This window comes from Empidonax traillii, unplaced genomic scaffold (assembly GCF_003031625.1).
Source record: "Empidonax traillii isolate 1590-97213 ecotype Southwest subspecies unplaced genomic scaffold, ASM303162v1 scaffold341:size590984, whole genome shotgun sequence".
Classification (NCBI taxonomy): domain Eukaryota; kingdom Metazoa; phylum Chordata; class Aves; order Passeriformes; family Tyrannidae; genus Empidonax; species Empidonax traillii.
The window spans coordinates 457,842-479,683 of record NW_020955534.1 but is presented as its reverse complement, the minus strand read 5'-3'; the positions used below and the strand labels follow the sequence as shown (position 1 = coordinate 479,683).

Genomic DNA, 21,842 nt, shown 5'->3' with positions numbered 1-21,842 from the left:
TGAATCTCAGTTAAACTCCTGATACCTGTCTAGTGTGATCCTTTAGCCATTGCTGTGGCATACACGTCCTTACTGCCTTAATGGGGCTGTCTTTGGAGGGAGGTGGGGGATGGTGCGTGCATCTGTTTTCCATAGCCCAGCCGCCTTTTCCTACACAGTTTGGGAGAAGATATTCCATTGCTGTCACTTCCAATCGTGCCTAGAGTTTCCTAAGAACACTGACCATGCTTACACAAATTTGTAAAGAAGTGTGAATGCAGTGAGACAATTTCAGTTAAGTGTCACCTGTAAATTGGTCTATTCTCAAAGGCTTTTTTCTTTTCCTAGCTAATAAATTGATTACACGAGAAGGGCCTTCCTTTCTGCAGATGCGAATAAAACATTTGATGAAGTCAAACTGCATCCCCCAAGCCACTTTATTGTCAAAATTGTGTGCAGATTCTCCAGAAATTGCAAATGTTTCATCTTTTCGCCAAGCCTACATCACATGTGTGTGTTCAATGCTGCCTAATGAAGACTCCATTAAGGAGGTTAGTAATCCGTAGTGCCTTTTTAATGTATATTTATCAAGCATTTTAGAATTTATGTCTGTAATACTAAAAGCTGAAGCTGAAGAGTGAAACTGTTGCAACAGGGTTCCAAAAGAAGAATGATCTATTGCAGACTGGAGTAGGCAAGAACATTTGTATGAACTGCTGCTGTGGATAAAATGTGTGGATAGTATGTATGTATGCTTGCATTAGAGGTTAGATGTTTGAAATCTTAAAATAAAACTTGTCACTTCAGTTCCAGTAGTAAGAAAAATATAACTGGAAAGCTGTCTTTTCTGACCCAAAGCAATGGTACCAGAGCAATTGTTTTTCTTCTAGTTGTTCTGACCTAAGAAAAAAAAGTTTCAAGAAAAAAAATCACAAAGCAAACAAAATCCCCTTTAGAGTTGTTCTTCATGAACCTCTAAACTTGTTTTTAGCAATTAGTCTTCCTATTACAGTAACAATCATAACAATGATTCGTGTTCATGCATTGCCATAGTAACTGTGGTTACACAACTGATTCTTGCCTCTGTTGCCTCTTGATGTCACACCCCTGTTATGGGATCAGTCTCACTTGTTAGACTTGTATGCACTTGGTGTAGTTGTAAATGTTGGACTTGGACATTTTAAGTAAACCTCAGTGAAATTGGGGGAAGCCTGAGATATTAAAAAAAAAAAAAATAAAGGCAACTCTGTCTGCATTTCCTGCATGAGTGCCAGATTGTTCTTGTTGTACATGTTAAATATCCTAATTAACATTCCTTTAAAAATACTTCTTTTGAAATACAGATATTTGCATAGGTCTCTCTTCAGTCTGCACTTTGAGCCAGATTGCCTTCTGTGTGCTGTAGGAGCAGGGAATGCGTTTAACAGCTCACTGCAGACACAGTCTGCATGCTGGAGGTTTTAGAGTTTATGGGTAACTTGCAGCATATTCTCTGACTGGATTGGCTGCTTCAGAGGAATGGCAGAGAAATCATATTAAATTGTTTTCTTTTTAGTTTATTTTAAGCGTTGCAAAGTGTAGCTGTAGCTGTTTTACCTTGATACTCAGAACAGTCTTTTCTTGCCAGTCAAGTATAAAAGTTGAAACACAGATTTATTAATTGAATCAAGTTATGGTAATTTCTGAATTAAACATTTTATGGGAAAGTGAAGCCACTAAGCATCAAAGGAGTATCTTAAAACAGTAGTTTATTGACTTAACTGGACCTGTAGCCAGTGCTGCAAAAAGTGTAAAGTTAGTGGTGTTCCAGTGCCAGAAAGTTTTAAATAACTGGATTGCATGGCATGTTTCTTTGCATGCTCAGTCACAGGTGTTGTGTAGTTGGCACTCTTACGGGATTTCAGGAGTGCGAGACTTCTAAAACACTTTTCGTTCACACCTTTGTCCTCAGAGACAAGAATTCCATTACACATTCATGTTACCTACGATCTTCCTCAGGTAGAAAATTGTCAGGTCTAATGACAAGTGGGGAAAAAGGATGGGAAAAGGTGAAAGATGAAGAGTTCAAAGAGTGGCAGCTGTTAGGGAATGAGAGATGGCAATGACCAAAAACCACCAGGGGAAAGAGGGAACAAACGGTAGTGAAAGAAACAAGAGTTAAATGAAATTTGAAGTTCAGAGTAGGATGGGGTAGGTAGAGGAGCAGGGCTTGGCTAAAAAAGTAAATGTTTGAGAAGGGTTGAATAGGAGTGAAGATAGCTGGGGGAGGATTGGAGAGAAAGAATTTTATATTGGAAGAATAGACAATGTATGATCATCCCTTTGCAGAGGAGCTGGAGGTGGCTAAGTCAGGTGTGGAAGGTAAATTACTGAGTTCCAGTAAGTTAAGGCTGGTAAACTATTTATATCTATGTCTATAAGCAATAACATACATATACACATATGTATGTGTGTGTGTATATATCTGTATGTGCACACGTCTGTAGAGATATGTACACACATGTGCATGCGTGGTTATAACTCTGGGGATGTGTGTGGATACACTGTGTATAAAGTTGTCCCTTACATTTCTGGTACCTCCTGGCATCTTGAATTGATCCTGAGGCATACGTGTAACAAGGAATAAACCTATAGAATTGTTTGTTTATTAGAGTCTTGTTCTGCTCTGTGAAAATGTAGAAAGTAACATAATTCGGGGTTGATGTCAGGTTGACCAATTCCAATGTTTGGCTCGAATTTTGTGGGATAAATTAAAATCATTATTAAAGCAGTTCTCTTGCACAGTAGTTACTTAATTAACTAATAACACTTATTACTATTGCAAAAGCATGAAGCCCCAAATGTTCCACAGTCTAAGATGGTTTTCTCTGCAAGGCAAGTGCCAGCCACATGTAACATTAAAACAGTGTTTTCAAATGCAACAACCAATTAAAATTAAAGCCAAATTGAGTGTCATCTCTGCTGAATGTTAACGTCTTTGGTAGGTCATATAATCTTCATATAGCCAACTCCTATTGTCAAAGGAGATGTTTTGGTTTCGACTTTCTTTGGGAAAGACTGTTCCAAAGTCTGAGAGTAAAGCACTTCAGGGAATCTGAATTTAAGCAAGTGCCCTTTATCCCATTCATAAAAAATTCAATTGTGAAACAGTCATCTTTTGGAGGCCCTCTCCAAATAAGGAGTATTAACATGATTCCTACTACAAAATGGTAGGCGGTTTAGCTTAGTGTAGGAAATTTTTATGATTACATAAAAAATGAAGTATCATTATAGTGTTACAACTTTTTCTTCAAACTAAAATGACATGGAGGACAAAGACTTACATGGCTGTATGTTCTGTGGAGTAACTTTGAGGAGAAAACTGGCATCCTCTTTAACAGAACACAGGGAGGATGCCAGCATTTTTCAACAATTCTAATTTAACATAACTTGGCAGTGTTCATTCTGTAGTCTCGTAAGTTTCATTGAGTTGTTGGGTTTGTAACAGAATAAGGATGGTCAGCATTGCAGGTTTAGTAAAGATTCTTTAATATGTATCTTGTTTGTCACTTAATTGACTGACTGGATATTGTTGGATGATTTCAAGCTGTGCATTTGGACATTTTGTCTTTAATATTTAAAAAAAAAAAAAAAAAAAACAAACCAACAAATCCAAGAAAAACCCCACAAATAAAAAGCAAAAACCTCAAGATGTGAAACGAGATGGATCATCACTGACCAAGTTTGAAAAAAACAGGACTTGAAACAAATTACCTTTTTGCTTACTCAGTAGTTAATGTCCTGAATGTGTTTGTCCAAAAGGAACGCTAATTTCTGTGTGATGAGAGCAGCTCTGATGTCCTGTGTAGGCTGCTCCGAGCACCAGGCCGAGTGTGTGCTGGAGCGGGTGTTGATCCTGCTGATCCAGTGCACAGCAGAAGTTCCAGGTCTTGCTACAGTGTAAGTCTAAGTGAGGAGTAACTGAGGGCTAATAAAAATGTGGGGTTTATAATTCTGTAGCATTAGAAATAAGTAGGGTGTAACTTTGTAGGTTTTAAAACAGAGATGGTATTGTTCAGTGATTGTCCTTGTAATGGAATTGGTGATGAGTATGGTCTCTGTCAAGTGATGTCTGACCAAGTAACTCACAGGTAGCCTTCCATGTTGTCTTCAGATCTGTGAAGGAAACATGTCCTGTATTTACAGGCACTGACAATTTTTATTTTTCTAAAACCAAAGATTTGGATGATCAGACTTACATCTTGCAGGCAGCTTCTGCATTATTTAAGAATATTTACTGTAGTATTGAGGAGATGGCAGTGTATAATTGTGCAAATTATCGTAGACAAAACTTTGTGTTACTTAGCTTTGCTTTCCAGATTTGCTTTATAAAACATGCTGATGGAAATTGTAAAGAATAGGAATAGCGGAGTGGATAGAGATGGTAAAATATTATGAGCAGGCTGGAGCTGCCCAACTATCAGTCACGTATTCACCTAGACTTCCCACCCAAACTTCCAGGCCGGTGTACCTGTAGGTACCAAAGATTGATGGCAGCACAGGAAAGGTACTAGTGGCAGGGAATGTTTGGGTGAGGTGGCACACAGCAGCATCCTGTTAGTTCCAACAGCCTGTTCTCTCCTGGGCACAGATGAACACCCTCAATGTTCTGTCATGCACCCATTGGTATGGGCTTGTGTTTCCGCCCTCCCCAGCCTGGTAGAGGTGGCAATTGCTTTGCAGATACTGTCTGGGCTTATTATCTCTTGACATACAAGGAGCAGTGATGTCTGTCCTCTTAGACAGCAAAGCATTGTCGCTTAAATCAGTCCTCAAGGTTTCTGTATTGCCAGAGGTGAGTCAGTGACAACGCCATCTCCCCAAAAAATAATCTGCTGTATGTTACTTTATCAAATGCAAAAATGGCACATCTGCAAGCCCTTGCAGCTTGTGAACTGCTCTAGAAATGTCTACTGCAAAACTTCAGTCCTGGGTCTCAAGTTAAACAGCAAAAGTCAGTGGACCCTAGAAGATGTTGATACTCCTCAATGAATTTCAGTGTCAGGCCTAAATGAGAAACTAAGGTAATAGCACTGCTTCTGCTCTTCCTGCTGAATGAGATGTTTGTGAGAATTAGTTTAACTTCCTATTGTTCATTCTAAGTTGTTATTTTTAATGATGAACAAGAGGTTTTAAATGTTTATAATATGAACAGCTGTTAAAAGTAGGCATTGCTAGAGTACAGACTGTTCTGTGAAGTGGAATAGATCCAGTGGAAAAATATATTAAAAATAGTGTTGTCTTAATAGTAAAAGCTCTTCATAATTACTGCTTGTGGCTTATGACCAAGCTAACCTCCTGGTTTGATACACAGATATGTGTTGCCTTAAGTAGGCTTTCCAAAACTTCCAAGGGATTTGTGTTCCCTTGTCATGGTATAACCCCATGGTATAAGCCCCCAAGCCCCTCACAGTTGCTCGCTCACTCCCCCACCAGCAGTATCAAGGAGAGAATCAGAAGGGTAAAAGTGCAAAACCTTGTAGTTTGAGATAAAGGCAGTTTAATAGGTGAAGCAAAAGCAAAGCAAAACTAGCAATTAATTCACTGCTTCCTGTGGGCAGGGAGGGGTTCAGCACCTCTAGGAGAGCAGGGGCCCATCACGTACAACAGAGACTTGGGATGACAAACACCGTCATTCCAAATGTTCCACCCTTCCTCTTCCCCCTTCCCCCCCCCCTTTATGTAATGAGCATGATATCATATGGTCTGGAATATCCCTTTGGTCAGTTGGGGGTCACCTGTGCTGGCTGTGTCCCCTCCCAGCTTCCCTTTCATTTCCAGCTTCCTTGCCACTACAAAAAGGAGAAAAAGCCTCAGCTCTGTGTATGCGCTGCTCAGCAATAACAAAAACATCTGTATATCATCTCTGTTATCAACCCTGTGTCCAGCACAAATACCAAATGCAACCCCCATACCAGCCACTGGGAAGAAAATTACCTCTGCCTAACCCAGCACACTCATCTAAACACTTCTGTTTTTAACATTTTGCTTTGGAGTGTGGTTGTTCAGAGTCAGTACCTACAGACAAAGAGAAAAAGACTGGCTTTTTTTTCGTAACTCTTGACCTTTTCGGACCTGGGTTCTAATTTTCAAAAGTAACACCAGAATGTCTGCAAGTGCTGCAGAGGAAGGGTATGGGAAGTCTTAGGCAGATGATTGCCACAGGCAAGTATTTTACTATGCTGCCCAACATGGAAAGTTTGTCCCAAAGAGAACTCTGAGACGAGACCAGAACAAATGTGTAAACTTCTCTTGCTTATTCTGTAGCTGGAACGTGTGGCACGATCTCTGGATATTAGAAAGAGGTTTAATGTTTTGTTTGTATGTTTGTGAGATCATTTCCTTTGATACAGTAAACACACATTTCTTTTGTAAACATGCTGAGAATAAAGTGCTTTTTCTTTTAATTTTTTTTCTTTAAGATTGCAAAGGTGGACTGCAAAGAGGTATTGGACATCATTTGTAATCTGGAATCTGAGGGACAAGAAAACACTGCATTTATTCTTTGTACAACGTATCTTACTCATCAGCTTCAAACAGCAAATGTGTATTGCTCTTGGTAAGTAGAAGTATTGCTGCTACTGTTCCTCACTGGCTTCAGTGCAAGAGTCCAATACTTAGAGGAAGGGGATATATCCTTAAGTTGAGAAGTGTATCAGACTGAAGTGCTTTCTAGATAACTTGAGACAAAATAAATAATTGCTATGGTAATAGAGCAGTTAGACAAAAGTAACGTTTGAACCATTTAAAAGTGGAAACAGGAGAAGGAAGTCTTCTAACAGAAATACTGACATTGTATAGATGTATAAATTCAAGTTCTAATATTGTACGTAGCAGTCCTTACACAACAGCATTGCACACAAATGATGCTATCTGGACCCACTGGAGAGAAAAGCTTCCAGGATGCTGGAGCACAGATGGAAGAAGTCACCTTCTGATAGACTCCTGTCTTGTGAAACAGGTGTAATAATTCTTGACCACCAGATTGCTTCTCACTTTGAGACTTTATAAGTCTATTTAAAAAATACTATTGCTTGAAAGTCAGGATGCCTTGCTGGTCTGATGGTGCAGCGTGGTTCAATGAAGTGGCCTTTTCACTGACCTTCACCTGTGTTCCTGGGGATCCACAGATGTAGATTAAGCAGTTATTTAGCTACAAGGTAGATGAATTCAAGTGGCTGATAAGACATAAAACTTTTAATTTAGAGGATTGCTTTTGTTAGATCAGCCAGTTTAACTGATGAAGCATGATCTTCCACGTTACAGATTTAGTGAGTATTAAGGCTCACAGAGATGAGGAGCTGTGCTCTGTACAAACTCTGGCATTCACTGAAATCATTGCAGGGCTGATTTGGATCAGTACCCTGGAAAAAAGATAGGGTAATGTTGCTTTACCTGCATAGGTAAATTAAGCTCTGTCAAAAGCATGACATGCCAGAGCAGGCTGGAAAGGCAGAAAATGTGAAGATGGACTCACTGGATATTTGGTATTATCCTGCAGCTAAAACTAATGTGGAGGAATGACATGGTAGTGGGTGCTTGCGAGCCATTATAGAGGCTTAAATATACATTTAATGAGGTAAATTATATTACATAAATGTATACAATACATAAACAATGAGTTAAATTGAATGCATTATCTTTTCTGTGACCAACTGCTGTTTTTAAGGGGCAACAGTTGCTTAAGTCACTTCAAAGAAGGTCTTGTCTGGTTCAAACGGGATTGTTGTTGAATGGTTATTGTACTCTGCTTGATTTGCAGATGATTTAAACTCTACTTAAAATTTTTCTAGCAGTGTCATTAACACCTTTTGGTTTTTGATTGCTAATAAGAAAATATAACTTTTTGTGTATTTAGTCATAAGCCTGCGTAATGGTGTTAATACGCGCAAATGGTGTCAATAAATGATTTAAGCTTTAATCACCTTTCAGAGTGTACTTCTGGTGCATTATGTAATTTGATAGATCAGAACTGAGAGATAACTAAAACATTTACCAAAAATCTTTGAGAGGAGAGCAGAGTAAAAAAAGCTGAGACCATCTGTTACAGAGTCATTTGCAGGTCAGCTTCCCTTTGTGCTGTTACGGATTTGGGTCAGCAAATCAGACAAAGGAAAAGACCTGTTGACAGCTGTGAACTGCAGGTGAAAAAGGAGGATGTGTTAGTCATTTTCTCGTTGTGAATTGCATAGTGGATAAAGCTGAAGCTTTGGTACCATACTCATACTTAAGCAAGTCCTGACAGTTTGCTGCTGTTAAAAAACAAAAGGTCTATTCTTGACAACTCACAAGGTTGCCTTATCTCTTGTCCTGATTCTGGCCCTTCAAACCTGCAGCAAGCACATCATTTTACCCAGCCAAAACTACATACCTTTCTGCAGAGTAATGCTGATTACCTAGTGGTCAGACAAGTTCCACAGGAGAAGTGTGACACTGAGGCTTCTGGAAGGTGTTAAACCTCTTCAGCTGTAATATCACTCTGTCTAGGAAGGGAAAATCTACCTCCTTTCCCTCCTGTCTTCAGTGCCTCACCATTTCCCTGATGGTGCAGTGCTAACTCCCCGTCTCAGCACAAACCTCTGACTATGATTCTTGCGTAGTTGGAGAAGTTAAGCTGTTTGAATAGCTTAGCTTAGCTCAGATCATCCTGGAGCCTCTAGCTTGTACCTCCAGGAGATCAGCAAACCATCTTGATATGCGAGTTAGCTCTTGGTGTCAGGCTGTATTTCACAGCTGAAGATGAAAGCAAACTTAGGTTTGTATATGTTATTCCTCACCAAAACTGGAAAATTTTGCACTGGTTCTTGCTGAGATTCATAAAACAGTATATAAGGCTGCTCTTAAGACTGGAGGTACCTGCTGTGTTTGTAACTTTGTCACAGAAGTAGTGCTGCTCGGGGCAGTGGTTCTGAGTGAGCTGATTGCCAGTGTCCAGGGAGTCAGGCAGTTCATCAACCCATAAAATAATCTATCTTTACCACTAATACAAGTGGCCTTAGGTGTGAACTTTAGCTAAGCAGAACTTCAAAAACCTCTCTCTGGTGTGATATGCTGTTAAGTTTATTTTTTTTTAACTTCTAAGTACTACTGGATATTTGTCTGTCTGAAGATCTTTCTGTTCTCTCCATTGCCCAAATACTTGGAGTTGTCAGTTTTTATATTTCCGTATATGTGAAGATTACCTGAGGAACTCTTCTTCATCACTATCCTTGATCTCTTCCAGCAAGATGCTTTAGCTTTGCAGAAAGAAAGAGTGGTATGAGAAAACAGGGCAAACACTGAAAACTTACTGCTCTGCAAAACAGCATTGACAGTAAGAGGCTACTCAGAGTAAAGCCGTTTTCTTGCTGTTCTCCCAGCTCCAAGTGACATAAATGTAATAAATAGACATATAAAATGAATGGTGTCTTGATAAACTATGTTTCAAATTCATTTTTTTCTATTGTGGTAGTACTGAGTTAAATTTTTTTTAATACTTTTATATATATATTCTGTGCTTTTTTTGCATGAGCTTCCCTTAATACAGTTCTTCCATATTTGTCATTCTGATGTTTAATTAAATTTTACATTTTGTCAGCTTTTGGGGGCTAAAGGGCAGTAGAAGACATTACTGATATCCTGGGTCTCTACTTTTTTTTTTTTCCTCTCTAGTTCTGTTTTAGGATTTAAAATTATAACATCCTGGGTTGTAATGCTTGTATGGTAATTCCTTTTAGGCCTATCTGGCTTCTCAGCTGTCTCTTCCTTGTTATGAAAGGGTGTTAATTGCATCTCAAGGTGTTTCAGTAATGCAGACAAAAAACTCCAAACAAGATCCACAAAAAGTGTTACCAGTAAACATTGTCCATTTTTGTGCAGTAAAATGATATCCCAGACCTGATCCAGGATAGACCCATTTCCCTTTCTTTAGGCTTAGCATTGAAGAGTAGGATTGCAGTAATACAGAGGAAGAACCTCACCAGTGTTTGGTTTAAAGTTTGCCTGGATATGTGTTCTTGATGGTTGGGTCTTGAGGCTGTGACTGACCTTGCAGCTGGAAGCCTGTGTGTTTAGTTGATGCACACTGTGGGTAAGTTAGGAAAGGTAGTTTGCTGTACCAAAGGAGTAGAAGAAAAGTTTTTCTCAAGTGATGTAAGAGATAAGGGTCTTATGGCTCTACTACTTTTGGACACTCCACGTAGTGGCAGAGCAACAGCAAGTGACAGGTTACATCCTCCATTGGCTGTGCTACTTTGATCATAATAAATTGCTTAACAGAACAGCTTTGTGCTCTTATGGTACAAGTAGCAAAGTACATAACTGCTCCCAGACAGCAGATGACCTTCAGCTTACAGATCCCTTATGTGATGCTTTGCAAAGGGCAGTCTGTGAGAGGGCTGCCCTTTTAGTAGCAGCCACATCACCTGACTGCAGGTGTCAGCAGCTAAGCTACTTGCCTAGTGGAAGAGAAATGGCTACTTTCCATTATGATTCATATTACCCTTTTTAAATTAAATGTGAAAAGTAAAAGTTCTACAAGTGTGGGACTGTTTTTCTTGTCTAGAAATGAGGTCCGTGCCGCTCTAGATGCCTGCGTTAAATAAGATGAGTCTTTCCCCAGTATTAGAAGATACGTTTTGTTTTGATCCTGTGCTTGTTTAGCAATAGTTCTCTTCACTGTTGCTCAGAGAACAGGACCTGATTGAAATGTGTGCTGTCCTTGAATAACACTTAAATTTTTCCTGGAGTTAGCTCTGAACTGAAGTGTGTGACTGCACAAATTGTGTGCATCTGCAATGTTCTTACTTTCTGCTTTCAACTCCTTGCAGGGAACTGACACTTTTCTGGAGCAAGCTGCAAAGAAGAATAGATCCTTCTTTAGATTCCTTTTTGGAGAGATGTCGTCAGTTTGGCATCATTGCCAAAACACTACAGCATTTATTTTTCTTGATAAGAGTTATACAGTCAGAAGTAAGTAAGCTACAGTCCCGAGTCTTTGGACACAGCCAGGGCTGTTTACATGAATTTATTATTTTCTTAGTAATTCTACTAAACTGATAAGAAATATAACATTTCATTATTCATGCTTTCTGAATACGTGCCTAATAGTATACTAATAAAAATCTCTGGAAAACACCTGCCATTGTAGTTTTGTATCAGCCTGATCCTGTGAAGTGATCTTCAGTCACTTCAATGTGGAGGGTTAGGTTTGTTGCTTTGAAAGTACATATGGTAGGATTTTGCAAACAAAGCACAGCTGTGTTTCGGTCTGCTGCCTGCTCAGAAGCGAGGCATGCAAGAATTTTCTGTAGCATCTCTAAGAGATGGAGACTTGACTCGAATGTCTCATATTTTTGTATTCTAAGAAAATGCATCTTCCTCAAAATATGTGATAAAATCACATTTGGACTTTTACTTTCTCTTCTGATGCTTCTCTCTAGAAAGTCACAGAAAGGTGCAAAAATTACTTGACAGCAGTTTTTATAAACTCATCATCCCCATTTAAGTACTAACAGAAAGACTTTAATTGATCTCAGGAGGCCAACTCAGCATGCTTTTTGCATTCTGACATGGTCATGGGTTAATTTAGGCTTAAGACGGATTAAACATACAAGATTCCTTTTTTCAATTACATTTCTTTCCAGTTTCAAGTTTGTTTGCCTGTGAGTCTCTTTCACTGGCTGGAGTCAATACTGTGACCCAAAAGAGTTACGAAGTGTGAGCTGACAAGAGCAGAGCGAGTGCCAGAGCCCTGGTTCAGAGTCAGAGTAGGACGAGAAGGATTGCATGATTGTCCTTTTGACAGATCATATAGCCCAGAACTCTGTTTGGCAGAGGTGCATTCCACCAGGGATTGCACAGAGACGTTTGGTCCTGATTTCTCTAAAGTTGGCCCGTTTCTACTTTAAGACATGCATGAGTGTACACTTTCTATAAAAATCATAATATCTTGGTAACCATATACCAGGTTTTTCTTTGTTTCCTGCTAAACTTTTTAATTTTTTTCTGAATTAAAAAAGCATGGTTTGATGTATGGTGGGCAGTGAATGCTGAGTATAAAAGCTTGCTAATTCTGTTAACTTGTTCTTAGTTCTTTTGGATGATTGCAGTCTGAGCTGGTGCAGGTGTGGTTGTGGTAGCCACATGTCAGCTCTCCTAAGTTATTCATAAGTATCGTCACTCTTACTTATCTTTACTAAAAAGGCTAAATAGTTGTTGTGTGCATTCAGATTCTTTATGCTGAAAAATAGGCCCTTGGAACAAGGTAACTTTCAATTTTGTCCAGGTAAAATTTGGAATATGTAGTTTTTTTAAATCAGCATTTGATTAATGAAAATATCTTACTGATACTATTGAGCAGCACCTCAGAGTTGCACAGACACCTCAGAAACTGTTTGGAAGTGAAACACTAGTTATCTTCATCAGGAATAATTTCTGCTACTGTACTGCTTGGAAGGTTCTTTAGTTTCAGGGAGTGAATTTTTGTAAATTTCCTTGTTACACAGTACCCTATGTTCTGCATCAATATGCCGTGTAGATGGTGTAGGAGGGATGTACATAGAAGGTTTACACCATTCTCTGCCAGTCATCTGACTTGTGGTTGAGAGTCACTCAAGAGAGGAGTTAGAAAGGTATTTTGCAACATCTAGTACCTTAATTAGTTTGTGTGACTCTTCCAGAGTGCATTAAGTATGCAGTGGCTCCTATCGCTTGAAAAGCAAGAAAGGTTCCTCACATAAGATAAACTACAGCTCTCTAGAGGGTGCTCAGTGACTCCAGGCACTTGGCGCTCAGAAGCCTAAATGCATTCAGAATGAGCTGTAGTCTGCTGAATGCTCTCATTGCATGCTTTTTTTTCCTAGAAAGAACGTACTTATTAAAGAAAAGTAACATTTGTTTTGTGACCATTTGTTGTTTGTGTTTTTCTGTTGTGTTGGTTTTTTTTTTTTTTTGGAACAGGCAGAAGAAGCAGGACTTGCTGTGTCTGTTTTGTTATGTGTGAGAGCCCTTCAGATCAGATCCAGTGGAAGCGATGAAATGAAGACATCCGTGTGTAAAACAATTGCATGTCTTTTACCAGAAGACCTTGAAGTTAGAAGAGCCTGTCAGCTCACAGAATTTTTACTTGAGCCAACTTTGAGTGGATTTAATGCATTGGAAGAGCTCTATATGCAACCAGATCAAAAATTTGATGAAGAAAACGCAGTGGTTCCCAATTCACTCCGCTGTGAGCTGCTGTTAGCTTTGAAAGCCTATTGGCCATTTGATCCTGAATTTTGGGACTGGAAGACTTTAAAGCGTCATTGCCTTAAACTGTTAGGGAAGGTAGCTTCTGATTCCGAAGATGATACAGGTGGTTATATGTCACTCAATGAAACTGACATGTTAGAAACTTTCTTTAGTGACTATGATGAGGCAAAAGAACACAAATATTACGATGAGAAAGACACAATGAACCACCCTAAGGAAAAAGCAAGAGTAAAAAAACCAATTGGTTCTTCAGAAAGATACCAGAGATGGCTTCAATACAAGTTTTTTTGTGTGCTCTGCAAAAGGGAGTGTATAGAGGCCAGAATACTGCATCATTCTAAGATGCATATGGAAGATGGTGTTTATACATGTCCTGTATGCACAAAAAAGTTCAAGAGAAAGGAATTTTTTGTACCACATGTAATGGAACATGTTAAAATGCCACCTAGTAGAACACACAGACCTAAAAAGAAAATAATTCTGAAAAAAGAGACATCACCACAAAAGACAACAGCTTCTGGCAGTCCACCACCAGCATTTCAGGAAGGGTCACACCAGTCACAGTTCCCTGAAAGCTTTGACAATGACACACATGAATATGTGACATTCAGCCAACTGGAAAATTGCCAGCTGCAAGACAGAGACATCTACCCATGTCCTGGGACAGATTGTTCTAGAGTATTCAAACAGTTTAAATACTTGAGTGTACATCTGAAAGCTGAACATCAAAACAATGATGAGAATGCAAAACACTACTTGGATATGAAAAACAGGAGGGAGAAGTGTGCTTTCTGCCGCCGGCACTTCATGACGTCTTTCCACCTGCGGGAGCACGAGCGCGTGCACTGCGGGCCTCAGCCGTACATGTGTGTGTCCATGGACTGCTATGCCAGGTTTGGGTCAGTTAATGAGCTTCTCAATCACAAACAAACACACGATGATCTTCGTTATAAATGTGAGCTAAATGGCTGTAATATTGTTTTCAGTGACTTAGGGCAGCTTTACCATCACGAGGCGCAGCACTTCAGAGATGCATCATACACCTGCAACTTCTTTGGTTGCAAAAAGTTTTATTATTCAAAAACTGAATTTCAGAATCACCTCGCAGCACATAATATCCAAGTGTCAAATGGGGAAGGGAACCTTGAAAGGTCAGTTTCAGAAGACAAATGCAGTTATCTCCAAGAGTCTCAGCTGCTTGAACAATCTGAGAATTCCAATCACAATGATAACTTGGATCCCTCAGGCTCGCAGGAAATTCCACAGGTCAAGGAAGAATCTCTCTCTGACAGTGAAGATCTTAACAGTGAAAGTAATTACAGCCTGCATTGTGGGGAGCACAGAGCAGATGCAGCAGTAAGCCAAGGTCGGGCGTCTCCTTTGCTGCTTGAAACAGTGGCTCACAGCCAGTCAGTTCCAGGTTTAGTTGTGTCCCAGGAAGGAGTCTTCCATCCAGCAAATGTGAAACAACATTGTTCAAATGTGGCAGTTTGCTTTGATGAAAAAACCCTTTCCTGTGGTTTTGAAGGCTGCTGTTCCATCCACAAAAATTCCAGGAGCATGCAGAAACACCTTCGAAGGGCCCATCCATACAGCTTTAAAGGTAAAAGAAATATGGAGATGAAAACTAAATACTTCCTCGATCTGTTGAGTGATGCTCAGGACAGTAAATCCCCTACAGACATTAATACAGAGTTAGGTCATAATTCCGATACGAATGCTGACTCTCCAGAAAGTGTATGTTGTGCTGTAGATGCTAAAGGAAGCAATGGTCTGAGGGAGGAAACTTGTCCTTCTTCCCCAGAAATGTCTTTTTATGACAGTTCTAAAGAATCAAATATTGAAGATAACATGTTGGAACTAATGTTAGGTTTGAAACATCTAAGCTTAAAAAATGCTAACATTCAGAATTCTTCGAGACACAGACCTTTTGGAGGCTATTCATCTAGGGATGCCAAGTGCCCTGAGTTAGTTGATGAAACTACCTCAGAATTTCAGCTTCAAGAGCAGCAAGGTAATTTACCCAGCCAGTACCTTACTCAACTGGCAGCTAAACCGTTTTTCTGTGAATGTCAAGGATGTACCTGTGAGTTTGTGACCAGAGAAGCTCTCTTAATGCATTATGTTAGAAAGCATAACTATTCAAAGGAAATGGTTCTTCAGCTAAATATGTTCCAGCATCGGTATTCACCATTTAAGTGTCATATTTGCCAAAGGTCATTTACAAGAAAAACACATCTTCGAATTCACTATAGAAACAAACATCAGATTGGCTGTGAGAGGGTGGCTCACAAGGTGTGTCCTAACGAAAAGCTTAATCATGTAGGTTTATGTACAGAGGACGTGCATAAGAATGGCACTGCTCCAGCACCTGCCTGTGCAAACAGCGTTGGGTTCCCTGAGCATTCAGACCACTCTGAACAGCTGTGTCTCCCGAAGAAGGATGACTGCTGTTCTGAGACAGACTTGGAGTCCAGTGAAGAGACAGACAATAATGTAACAAGAAAAGCATCTAACATAGGTTCTCTGGACACTCATAGGGAAGAACTGGAAGCAAGACAGGGAAGAGGAAGCAAAAGAACAGTTGCTAAAGGAAACTTATGTTACATATTGCATAAGTACCACAAACCATTTCATTGTATACATAAAAGCTGCAACTCGGCATTTACAAACCAGAAAGGTTTGATACGCCATTACAGAACCGTTCACCAGTACAATAAGGAACAGCTCTGCTTAGAAAAAGACAAAGCAAGAACGAAGAGGGAACTTGTCAAATGTAAAAAAATATTTGCATGCAAACACAAAGACTGTGGTAAGCGTTTTCTGTGTTCTAAAGCTCTTGCTAAGCATTGTAGTGACTTCCACAATGAAATCTTAGAGGATCAAAAACTGCTTTCTGAAGCTGAGTCTGCCAGATTTGCTTGTAACCAAGCGCACTGCCCTGCTGTATTTTATACGTTTAATAAGCTTAAACAGCATCTAATAGAAGAACATGCCAATGAAGAAAAATTGAACAAAGATTTTGAAATCCATTGTGACCTTAATGGCTGCAATCGAATTTTCACAAATTACAGTCACTATTCTCAACATGTGTATTTCAGACACAGTGAATATTATGATAGTCTCTTTGGAAATCAGAAAGAGGAGGAAGATAATGAAGATAAAGATAAAAATGAGCAAAATTATTTGAAAGACAGCTTTGACACAAGCAAGCAGAATGGGAAGCAAATAAAAGAAAAAGCTAAAAGAATTAGCAAAAGTAGAGAAAAACATTTGCTGAGTTTCAAAACAAAAGAGGAAGCCCTGCAAATGTGCAAAGAGAAGTCTAACCAGACCCAGTATCCCTGCATGGTCCAGGGGTGCCTGTCTGTTGTCAAACTGGAAAGCAGCATAGTGAGGCACTATAAGCGCACACACCAGATGACCAACATGTACATAGAACAGCGCCTTCAGAAACTTGTTCTTTGTGTTAAATGTGGCATCATGACTGAGAAGCAGTCTTGCTCTAACACAGCTTCAGACTTGGATAGAAAAGATGTAGAAGTTAACGAGGATAAATCAGCTAATCCTGAGCCTGTGCAAGAAAGCGACAAACCTCTTGTTCCAAACCCTGCCTGTGATCCTCCAAAAGTGAGCAATGAAGACCAAAAACAAAGTCCACCTAGTAGTGTGAGTTTTGATGCTAGTGCCTTTGTGCATTCAGGCACTTTAAAATATAACCACAGTTCAAAGAACACCTGTTTTGAAGAGCCTGATGTCAGGGAGACAGCTGTGTCTAAAACTGAAGATTTTTCTGAAAACAGTGAAAGAGAGAAAAGCCCTTGTTTCTCCAGTTTACAGTTAGAGTTGCCAAAAGAGAAAGACCCAGAAGGATGTCAGCATAGTGCAATTAATCTGAATGGAAAAAGAAATGTACTTTGTGCTACAAAAGACAAATTTCAGAAGCCTCCAGTGTCCAAACCATTTGATTTAAAGACATATAAACCAATGGGATTCGAGTCTTCATTTTTAAAATTTATTCAGGAAAGTGAGGGAAAAGACTATGATGATGATGATGATGATGATTGTGATGAGGTATTAGAGTGGGAGTCTTCTGAGCAGTTGCCAATAGGTGAAACCATGAAAAAAGAGGAAGACAGTCAGGGGGATACACCAGTAAACAGCTTTGTAAATGATGAAAATGTACCCATAACCCCCAATAATCCTGGGCAATTAACAGAGATCCAGCCCTTGCTGTCAGAGTCCTCATCTGCCCCTTCTTTAGAAAATCTGAGGGCAATCCTGGATAAGGCCCTAACGGACTGTGGAGACCTCGCCTTAAAACAGCTGCATTACTTACGACCAGTAGTTGTTCTTGAACGATCCAAGTTTTCCACACCTCTCATAGACTTATTTCCAACAAAAAAGGCAGATGAGCTGTGTGTAGGAAGTACGTAAGTAGCTTAACTTAGAGCGGATTGCCTCCACTACTGCTATATGGGGAGAACTTCAAATTAGAACAGTAATTGTTACAGTACACACTTTTAGGTTAGTTTAGACTGTTTAATTCCATGAATGTATAATATCTGTCAAAAGTATCGGCCAAGTTAATTTAGCTCCCCAATTTTTTCAATGAACAATGGTGATTTTGGTGCTATTTAACACATCAGAATACTGGGGGCTTCCTCTTGAAGAGTAAATGTGCATGATTGTATATGGAACAAGTACTGGGGTACCAGGGTTTGGGGGGCGATGGAGTTATTACTTGACTTGAATGTGCACCCTAGGGTGCTTTGTGTAACATATTGTACACTACAGCATCTTATATTTTTTGAGTTATGAGTTTCAATAAATTAGAGTTTTTCACCCATTTGTTTACTGTACAGTAAATCTTTAATGTGCTTGTAATTGAGTTTGGGACCATTCTGAGTGCATTGGAAAATGTTGCTTAAGTTTTATGCATTTGTAGATAATTTATCAGACAAATGAAATAGATACAGAAAAGTAAAGTATTACTTTTATTTTACAACATTCTCTGTGCTTTTTTCAGATTTGAAAGAATTATAATTAGTACAGGCAGAAAGCACTTTGTCAATTAGAGACAAGAAAATTTTTGTTCCTTTAAAGGCAGAAGGTACTTCTGAGACTGTGTGGCACCACCTGAGTGTGTGATGAGTGTGCCAGAATTCCAAGCAAATTATGTCTTATGAGAGTATCAGTGCACATTTTGGGTTCCCCAGATAGCTTTTTTGACAGTGAATAAAATCTAGTTTGTGAATTCTTTTTATAATTGGGAGGGATCTGGGACCACAAAAATTGTCCAGAAATAAGGAACATGCTTCATTTTAATTCTGTGACCAAGTTTGCATTTCTTGTATGCTCTTCATTTAAGCTCTGCTGCAAACTTGCCACCGAAGAACTCTACAAAATCATACAAAATTACACTTATACAATCCTACTGTGCTTAAGCTGTGTTAAACTTCTTCAGAGTTCTAGCTTTTCTATTAAAAATTTAGTCCTGCCACTTGATACATAAACAATTTTGCACACTACACATGAATTCTGTGACAATTCTGTAATCTCATGGAACAAGTTGTGTGTGAAACTTTCATTTCCTCAGAGATAATTCTGCTCTTACCAAATGAGTTACTGCATGCGTGTGAATCACCACCACTGTACACAGGGCAGGGTGGTATCTGTTGCACACGTGGTGTTACAGAGCCCATTGAGTAGGTTGCTGCTGTTCATTACTGCTATTTCCATAGGCTGGAATATACCACAGGAATAGAGAGAGACAAATGTCATTTCTGTCTGCCAGATGTGGAGACAAGTCGTGCGACGCTCCTCAGTCCAAGAGTTGCGTATAGAAAGTGGTGACTGGGTTTTCCTCAGGGGCTGCACAAAAGCGTCTTGGAGGCATTTTCCTGTAGTGATGTGGCATTCTGTGCACTGCCAGGACTTTTACTAAGTGGACTCAAGGTGCTGATATTTTTGTTGAAAGATACCAGTGCAACACTGGTCAATCAGCTCCTTCATTGTTACAAAAATTATATCTTGCCCAGTTCACAGACCAACAGTGTATTTCAGTCTTTGAAGTCCACTTGTTTGTCATCTAAAAAAGGCGCTTCTGTCTTAGCGAGACAAAAGGTGTCACAGCATCAAAACTGTACAGCTTGAATCCCCATCTTTATCCCAGTTTCTTCTTGGGCTTGTCTGATCTAATTACCTGTCACAGGTGGGCACCAGGAAAGGAGGCCACAAAAGGGTAATGGTCTGAAGAGTTTTTACTGTCTATTTCTGTTTTCATGCCATGAGGTAGGCCATCATTTTCCTTTCCAAGTGCTACCAGAACTTGTCTTACAGTTAAGATGTAATATTTCCAGCTTCTTGCTTTCAGACATACCAGAGAAATTTTTTGTTCCACAGTAAAGGAACACCTTCACATTGCCTTCCTAAAAAAGAGAAGTACTGTGAACAGCAGAAGACTCAGAAAACACAGGTGCATGTTCATAATCAGAGAACATTGCTTCCATTTTTAAAATTGCTGCCTTTTAATGTGTGGATTTAATATGTTTATTGGTTGTATGTGCCTAAATTCCCCAATTGGCTACCCTGCCATGTTCTCATGGTTAGTAAAAAACTGTAAATACCTTTACAGAGAGAGATCTTCCAGGCTGACTTCTGTCCTTCTGGTAGGGCTCAGCAGAGCCAACGGGTTAGTTCCGTGGTTTTTCTTACCTGTTGTTTTCTGTTTGCCTTTGCAAAGATCTTTAAATTTTATGCTGCTGGAAAAGCCTTGTGACATTATTTTACAAATTCTGCATCTTGACTACCTTGAATTGTTTGAGAGAAATTCAGTTTCCAGTTATTCCTCCCATGTCTTGTCACGAATCTGAGCATGGTTATGGCAGAGAGTGGGGGAGTCTGAAATTAAACCACCTTGCCTTTGTCTTGCCCTGTGAGGTGCTAAACCTGGTCTTCCCCTCTAAAGGTTACAGCTGGTGCCTTTCATCCCTTCTGCTCTCCTGACTCCCCACAACAGTATTCCCTGTGAGTTTGGAGAGGGGGAGGTGGGACAGGAGAGGTGTTGCTCTTCTTGAAATTATTTTAAGATTTACAAGTATAGAGACGGAAGTAGGAATGGGATTATTTCAGATGCAGTGCAGTGCCAGGGAGAGCTCTAGCATGGCTATCTTGGATGAATTTCTACAGCTTCCTCTGTGAAAGCAGAAAAGTGGCAGCCAGTAGCAGGCCTCATTAGGAGCAGCACTGCCTCATCTGCTCTGGCAGTATTTCTTCTGCGGGAACGTATCAGCTTGAGAAAATGCTGGGCTTCAATATGTTTTGCAGGCCATTCTGATAAATAGTTAACAAAGGTAACTGATAGAAAATGAGAAAATGAAGTTGGCATTATTTTATTAAAAGTTAATTATTAAAAATACACAAACAGGTTCTGTTATACTTCGAACTGGTAGAAACTAGATGATTGATACTAAAATGCCATGTCAAGACCTGGCAAAACAGGAGCATTCATTAACTCCTCTAGTAATGTGTCACTCTGTGTTTCACAGTTGCTGTGCTCTGTGTGGCACATGTGTCCCCAGTGCTGCTGGGTGAGCTCTGGATTTCAGCAGCACTGTGCTGTCTTCACGGAGCATTACAGAGACCAAATATTAAGCAGGTGTTTTGGCTCCAAATAAACCCTTGATTCCTTGTGGGTTTGTAACTTTTTATTTCCCAAAACATTTTTGGTTTATTCTGACTCAGGAAAAGAGATGTGCTTACCTTCAGAATAAACTTGAGTTAGGCAAAAACCATTACAAGAAATGCTTAAAGTGTTGTAAAACACTGAGGGAGTCACCCTTCCTTCATATCATAGATTTTGCAGTCCCTTCGTTACCTTCATGGCCCTTCACTCCAGTAGCTCCATGTCTCTCTTGTACTGGGAAGACCACTTCATGGTCCTTTACGTGAGTCAGTCACTACTGTGTGCCGAGTTAACTGCTGCCTCATCTCATCCCCAGGGGTGGTCCATAACAGCTGCTTGGCTCTGTGGCAGATCCTTTGTGGCTTGACCAGGAGAAGGAAGGAACCCACATTCTGGGAATTTCCCTGCAGCAGTATCTGTCTGCAGTGGGAGAGCAAGCAGCCAAACAAATGACTTTATGGAAGATGTGGTGTGCCACCCTGCTTTATTTTAGGAATGACTTAACAGAGCTTACCACAGTAGAATTAAGAGTCGATGATACTGCACTGCACAGAGATAAAAAGCAGCTGTTGGAAGACAACCAAGGGACTGCCTGCAGTGTGCACGGGAGAGAAAATCAGTGAGTACTAGAGTAGTCAGTGTTAATTTTTGTACTTCTATTAGTGTTGCTGTAAAAGGATTTGGACAATCTATGCATTATTGTGTACGGTCTGGGCAACTTAAGAAAAATAATTTGAACATCTGGTTCATTGACACCCTGATCCTTGCCAGGCTGACCCAGCTCTGTGGGCTCCTGACTAGGGTAGAGAAGCTGAGCTGAGCGGAGCCAGCCCAGCCCGAGTCCAGCCGAGATCAGCCCAGCCCACCCGAGTCCATCCCAGTCCAGCCCAGCCCACCCGAGTCCAGC

The 21,842-nt window shown here is 39.9% G+C and overlaps 1 protein-coding gene across 2 annotated transcripts in view; it reads left to right on the top strand.

Annotated features, from left to right (window-relative positions):
- RLF (rearranged L-myc fusion) overlaps positions 1-18,245 on the top strand; it is a 47,888-nt gene extending 29,643 nt beyond the window's left edge. For both annotated transcript variants that reach the window (XM_027892175.1, XM_027892176.1), the window contains exons 5-8: positions 328-530; positions 6,441-6,577; positions 10,827-10,968; positions 12,958-18,245. In XM_027892175.1, coding sequence (XP_027747976.1) covers positions 328-530; positions 6,441-6,577; positions 10,827-10,968; positions 12,958-17,685 — 5,210 coding nt within the window. In that variant the 3' untranslated portion in view covers positions 17,686-18,245. The remainder of the gene's footprint in view (positions 1-327; positions 531-6,440; positions 6,578-10,826; positions 10,969-12,957) is intronic.
- The last annotated feature ends 3,597 nt before the right edge of the window (positions 18,246-21,842 follow it).